Genomic DNA, 7,187 nt, shown 5'->3' on the forward strand with positions numbered 1-7,187 from the left:
TTTACCAATTTTTTTATCATTTGTTTCTTTTTTTTACTATGTATTTTAAGGACCACATTTCATCACAGTACTAGGTCACATGTCTGTGGTGTTGATCTTAAAGGTAGAACAGAATTTGTGTAATATTTAAAATAGTAATAATCTACCACATAACTCAGAAATTTTAAAGATAGGGTTTGCCGTATAACTGATCAAAAGAAAGGATTATAGAGTAAATGTCTGCCTTCATACAGTAAGAGTCTCATCTTGTGGCTTTTGAGAGTATTGATACTAAAAGATTTAAAATATTCGATTTTACATCCATAGGCAGAAGTGGGTGACTTTTGAACAATGGGTGTGATTAACCTCTGGGTCAGAATCCAGATATTTTTCTATCATTGCCTATTATTTTGAAGATTATACTAGTTTTTTAAACTGTATTTTGAAATGATTTCAAACTTAGAGAAAAGTTGTAATAATAGCATGAAAGAATTTTTGTATGTCCTTCCCCAGGATTCCTCAGTGGTCAATTTTTACTGTACTTACCTTTAATTCTTTCTCTCTCTTTCTTTATACCTACATGCCCATAGATATATGTATGTATTTTTTTCTGAACTGAGTAAAGTGCAGACATGATGCCCACTCTTCTTCAAAACTTCAGCATATACTTCTGAAAACAAGGACACTCCTACCTAACCACAGTATGCACATCAAAATCAGGAAATTAACTTTTATACACTATGTACTACCATCTAATTTATATACTCCATTCAAATTTCACCAGTTGTCCTAAATAATGTCCTTTGTAAAATAACAACAAAAACTTGTTCTCTTTCTTGTCCAGAACCCAGTGCAAGATTACATGATGTATTTAGTTACAATGTCTTTTTAGTCTCCTTTGATCTGGAGCAGTACCTTAGTCTTTCTTTGCCGATGAAGTTTTTGAAGTATATGGGACAGTTATAGACGCTGTTCCAGTTTAGGTTTCTCTGATGATTCCTCATGAGTGGACTTAGGATGTGTGTTTTTGGCAGGGATACCACAGAAGTGATGCTCTGTTCTCAGTGCATCATATCGAGAGAATATGATGTCTATTTATACTGTTTCTAGTGAAGTCAACTTTTATTATTTGGTAAGATGATATCTCTCAGGTTTTCTAATGTGAAGTTATTAAGTATTTATAGGGAGATACTTTGAGATTATGTAAATATCGTATTTCTCATTAAAATTGCACTTACTAGTTATAGTATCTATTGATGGTTATTTCCTAAATCTGTGATGGTTGGCAAATGGTAATTATTCCTTCTACATTTGTGTTGGTGAATTGTACTTTAGGTATTGCTTTTCCTTCTCCCACATTTGTTTATATTAGTATGGACTCCAGATTCTTATTTCCTCAGTTGTAGTTCCTTGCTCTCATTATTTATTTTGGTCTCAAATTGTCCAATTTGACTGTTGCAAGGTGCTTTAAGGTAACTCTGTGTCTGTTGATGTATATCTGTTACTCTCAGTACTTTCTGATAAAAAATGTCCCAATATCATTTTAGACTTTCTCTGCTCCAGTCCTACAACCAGGAATTTCAATGATCCCTGGTTCCTTTTAGTGGAAATGGTATTTAGAAATCAGGATCTGGCACTGGTTATGCTCATTGCTCCTGGAGTGTCATTGTTTCTAGGCTTTTGCAGTAGAACAAAGCTAGGAAGTGTGTGTGTATAACATGAGTTCACACTGAAACCTTCAAATTCAGTCTAACACAAAGAGATTAACCTTTCCCCTCTTAGTATCTGTACCTCCCTTGTTAAACAATGAAAATCCTATCTCCCATTTTTCTGAATATATCTACTTATTTACTCAGTTCTTCTGTCTGTAGCATCTCCTAACAATGCAGGCTATTCCTTCAGTTACAGCCCAACTGCCACCTACTTAAATTGGCACAACTAGCCACATTCCATGTCCCCCCTCCCAGCTGTGTAATTAGGAAGCGTCTCCTTGGATCAGGAGCATCAGATCAGCATCACCTGGAAGCTTGAGAGAATGTAGAATCTCAGGCCTCACCCAATACCTATTGAATAAATGTGCATTTTAACAAGATTCTCCAGGTGGTTCTTCCATGGGAGATGTCTGACGAGTTTGAGAAGTACTAGTTTAGATTACTTACATTGGGATCATCTGGAGAATCATTCTTTCACTACTTAAAAAAATTCAGACTCCAGGATCACAATTCTCAGTTTTCCATATCAAAAAGCTGTTTTTTGAAAATTATGATTGTATTGTGTAGGGTTTTTTTTAAAGGTAAGTATCCAGGATCCCTCAGAGTGTTGGATTTGCAAACTTTAAGAAGTTTAAAAAATTAAAAATAGAATGTTTGGCTTTTCTTTGTATTATCAAATGTTATCCCATTTCTTTCATTTTATGTACTACATCATATCAGACATTATTTCTTTAATATTTTTTCTGCTTCTTTCTCTCCCCTCTTTTCTAGTCTTCAGTTACTATTTGTTGGAACGGTTTAAGGTATCTCACATTCCTGATAGTTTTGTTCATTTTTCTTCTTTCAATTTTCTCTCATCAGTTGCACAATCGCTGTCAATCTATGTGCAAATTAACTGATTCTTCTGCCAGTTCAAATCTACTGTTGAGTCCCTTTACTGCATTTTTCATTTTTGTTACTGGACTTTTCAACGCCAGAATTTCCATTTTGTTTTTTTCTATTATTTCTGTCTCTTTACTGATATTCTCTATTTGATAAGGCATTGTCATAACAGCTGCCTCTGCCTTTTCAAATTTTTTAATCTTATTTTTAAATTGAATTTATTAGGGTGACATTGGTTAATAAAATTATGTAGGTTTCAGTTGTATAGTTCTATAATACATCATCTGTATATTGTGTGTATATTGTGTGTTCACCACCCAAAGTCAAGTCTCCTTCCATCACCATTCATTTTCCCTTTATCTTTTTATACCTCTCCCCTCCCTTTGTTTCTTTAGGCTTGGTGTCCTTTTGTTCTTTGAACATATTTGTAAGGGCTCCTTTGAAGTCTTTTTTCATTAAATTTCAATCTGGGCCCTCTTAGTTTCTGTTGCCTGCCCTTTTCCTGTGCATGAGTCACACTTTGTTTCTCTGCAGTCTCAATGCTTTGTTAAAAATTGGACGTTTTAGGTAATACAGTACATTGTAGCAGCTCTGGTTACTGATTTTCCTCCCTCTGGGGCTTGTTTTTATTGTTGGTTATGTATTTGTTTAGTAACTTGGCTAAACTATTTTAATGAAGTCTGTTCTCCCCTGCAGTTTGAAGCCCTTATCACTCAAAGAGCTCAGCCCTGGGGATGCCCTCAGTCACCCTGTGTTGACAGTGATTTTAGCAGGGCTCTCTTTGACTTTATTTCTCCTTGCTTTATTTCTTGGTTAAACTGTCTGCCTTGTTTGGCATCAAACCCACCTGTTGATGCTCCACTAATTACTAGCCGATTGGTCTTTTGTTTTCAACAGTGTCAGGGGCATAAATGATTTCAGTCTGATTGAATTAAGTTTGGGCAGGTGTAGACTTTAAGGCATGTCTCTGAGATTTGTTCTGAACCCAGGAGGGCTTTTTTAGCTATCTTTCTGGTTCTTTCCAGTGAAGTAGTTGGCTTATGTTTAGTTTGTTGCTCTTAAGAGGAGGCATTGATTTTAAGATGCCCCTTAAGCTTGAGCTTTCTCACACTGTGTTTTAAATAGTCATTTCCTTCGGGTAGAGCTTCAGCTGGAGCCTCTGATCACTTGGTGTGGCCTCTCCTGGTGTGGACCCTGTGCTGTAAGAATGATCTGAGGCATGGGCCATTGCAACTCCAGGAGGAGAGAGTATTCTCTGCCCACTGTGCTGCTGGTGTGGAGGTTCCATTTTTATGAGTGGGGGCTGGGTGGAGAAAAAGGGCCCAAAGCTCTTGGCTGGCCACATTCACCAGGAGGAAGGTCTATGGTCTTGGTGGTACCCAAATGGAGTGAATTCTCCCTGAAGCTGAGGAAAGGAAGAAGCAGGTCATGGCTTAAATGCTGCAGTCTTGTTTGATTTTCTTGAATAAATGTTTCCTCATAATGTAAAATTAAACCATTTTTAAATATACAGTTCAGTAGTGTTAAACATATTCACCTCGTTGTGCGGCCAATCTTCAGAATTTGTCATCTTGCATAACTGAAACTATACACATTAAATACTAACTACCCTCCACCCCTGCCAATACCACTTAACTCACATAAGTGGAATCATACAGTGTGGTTTTTTTGTGTGTGTGATTTATTTCATATAGCATGTCATCAAGGTTTATTCATGTATAGCATGTGTCAGCATTTTCTTTTTAAGGCTGAAAAATATTTATGTATATACCACATTTTGTTTATCCATTCATCTGGACACTTAAGTTGATTCTACCTTTTGGGTATTGTGAATAGTGCTGTTATGAACATGCATATACAAATAACTTTTTAAGATGCTACTTTTAGTTCTTTGATGTATACCCGGAAGTGGAATTTTGAGGTCATATAGTAATTCTATTTTTAAATTTTTTGAGAAACTGCCTTACTGTTTTCCACATCAGCTGTACCATTCCATATTGCCTGCAGCAATGCAAAACTATTGCAGTTCCTCTACATTCTTGCCAGTCTTTCTGTTTTCTGTTTTTTAAAAAATAATAGTCATCTTAAGGGGTATGAAATGGTATCTCATGATTTAAATTTACACTTTTCTAATGATTAATAATTTTGAGCATCTTCTCATGTGTTTATTGGCCATTTATATATCTTCTTTGGAAAAATGTCTGTTTAAAGCTTTTTAAAAACCTCTGTTTCAGCTCAGATTTCTTTTATCCAAGATATTGGAAGGCTTCCTCTGAAGCGACACTTTGGAAGGTAAGCTGATGATTTTAATTTTCAAAGAGCTATTACTGAAATGTCTATTGAATATGTTATCTGTTTTTTTCAATATACAATCAGTAAATGTTATCTGTAAAATCCAAGAAATACATATTGGGCCCAGTGATTAAAGACCATATGATTGCATTGTGGCCCCATTATTTTATTACATATAAGCACATAGTTACACCAGCTTACCATGGAATAGCAGACTAAATAGAATCATGAAATCACAAAGCAGAGGAATCTTTAAAATCATCTAGTTCAACAACTCTTGCATATCTGGAAACCTCTTTTCAGTTTTCCTGTCAAGAGATTTTCTTAGCCTTTATTTGAAGCTTGCAATGACCAGGAACCACCTCATAAGCACTGTTTTTTTATTTTCTTAGCATAGAAAATTCAGACAAGTGAGAAAATATAGACACTACAGAGAGATAAACCTATACGTGTACTGTTTATTTTATTGCAGAATTGTTTTTCTGGGGTAATGTCAGTGATTAACACAATAACTATATTTCATTTCTACTCTGCTTATTTGTAAGATCAAATTATGCACTCAGGCATTTTAAAAGGATTAAAAAAGGTTAATTGCTGTTATTGATTCAACTACTTGATCTGACTTGGGAGGCAGGATTTGTCAGTAATACTTATTACAATGACTAGTGCTATTATCTTTAATTTATAATGGCCACATTTAACATTATCTTTGATTTATATTGATAATATTAAATATGAATATTTAGCTTAACATTTAATATCTTAATAGGTGCATAATTTCATATAATTCAACCTGTACCTTACTTTGGTACACTTAGCTTTCCTCCAACTTTTATCACAGCTTTTCTTCTAGCTAAATCATCATGCACATCAAATACTATTTATATAAGATGAATTCCTAAAAATGAAATTGCTGGATCAATGAATATACATCTTTCTGAGGCCCTTGCACTATATTGCCAGATTGCTTTCAAGAGTATGTGGACAATTTTATGTCCTTTTGCAGTGTATCAGCATGTTCTTTTCTCCTAACTGTTGCCACCACTGGGTTTTGTTGTTTTAAAGGGTCTTTGCCAGTTTAAAAGACGACAGTGGTAGCTTATTATTTTTTCAGTAGCTTATTCAATTCCCATTTTAAAAGTACAAATCAGGTTGAACAATTTATTTAGTTAACATTGGCATTTTTTGGTGTAATTTCATTTTTTATGCCCATTTTCTCTTCTGTTTATTTATTTTAGTTTGTAAAAACTTGCTAACATAATTAATCAACTTGTTTGTATCATAAGTTATAATGTTTTATTCACAATTTGTCACTTACCTTGTACTTTCGCTTGTTAAACTAAAGGGCCTAAGTAGTAAGTAGAATGAAGACAAATGAAAGAAAGCTTCAGGAGTTGGCTTTATAATCTTTATACTCGTGATATAGTTGAAACGCATCCCCCACTTTGGATATTACTAATGCCTGCATTGTGAATCTGGCAGGTTGAAAATGGAAGCCCTGGCTGACAGGGAGCCTGGAATGATGGACCCAGAAAGTGGACGTGAAGCCCCGCGCCCTGGAGGAGAGCCCGCAGAGGGAGCTCTGGACGACCCCCCTCAAACCGCAGAGCCTGAACCCTGGTCTCTTCCTTGGAGTCAGAACAGTGGCAGCGAGCTGCCTGCCAGCCAGCCTCAGCCCTTCTCAGCACAGGGTGCCCTGGACGACGACGACAGCGACATGGTGATAGAAGACTACGAGAGCGACGGGACCTAGAGCTCGCGCCGCCGCCCAGTGCGGCCAGGCGGGCTGGCGCTCCGCTCGGTGGGCGGTGCTGGGTCGGAGCGCGCACACTTTGCGAGGGAGTTGCCGTGCTCGTCCTCACTGTTGCCCTGTTCCAGCCCAGGAAACGGCCCGTCTGGAAGGGAATCGACCAAGCCTTCAAGTAGTGTCTTCATATTTATTTAATCTTGTGAGTGGTGTCGGGAGAGGAGGTCAGCCTGGATGAAGTGTTTGAACATTATGGCAAATATCACAAAATGGGAAGGAATAATTCAGAATACAAAAAGTTTATGGGGTTGTAAATGTGAATTATAAAACCATTTATGCAATTTTGAGTGTAAATAAACTGTGCCTTAATCACACTTTATATATGGTATCTAGCTTCTCAGATACCTTTAAATATGTTGTACAGTGGAATATTCTAGATAATTTTTGGAAAGTATCACCTAATTTATATAAAAGTTGAAATGCTGGATTTCCTTTAGTTTCTATCTCTTCACATTTCCTAACATGTATTGCCTATCGCGTATCACTGGGCACAGTACATGAATCTCCTTCATCCA

General features: G+C 36.5%; 1 protein-coding gene across 3 annotated transcripts in view; it reads left to right on the forward strand.

Moving 5' to 3' along the window:
- RAD17 (RAD17 checkpoint clamp loader component) overlaps positions 1 to 7,099 on the forward strand; it is a 30,452-nt gene extending 23,353 nt beyond the window's left edge. For 2 of the 3 annotated variants that reach the window (XM_090276354.1, XM_090276353.1), the window contains 2 exons: positions 4,808 to 4,865; positions 6,348 to 7,099. In XM_090276354.1, coding sequence (XP_090132480.1) covers positions 4,808 to 4,865; positions 6,348 to 6,618 — 329 coding nt within the window. In that variant the 3' untranslated portion in view covers positions 6,619 to 7,099. The remainder of the gene's footprint in view (positions 1 to 4,807; positions 4,866 to 6,347) is intronic. The other variant, XM_090276355.1, reaches the window with a different exon arrangement.
- Positions 7,100 to 7,187: the final 88 nt, after the last annotated feature.

Source organism: Furipterus horrens, unplaced genomic scaffold (genome assembly GCF_987537825.1).
Source record: "Furipterus horrens unplaced genomic scaffold, mFurHor1.1.pri manual_scaffold_5, whole genome shotgun sequence".
Classification (NCBI taxonomy): Eukaryota; Metazoa; Chordata; class Mammalia; order Chiroptera; family Furipteridae; genus Furipterus; species Furipterus horrens.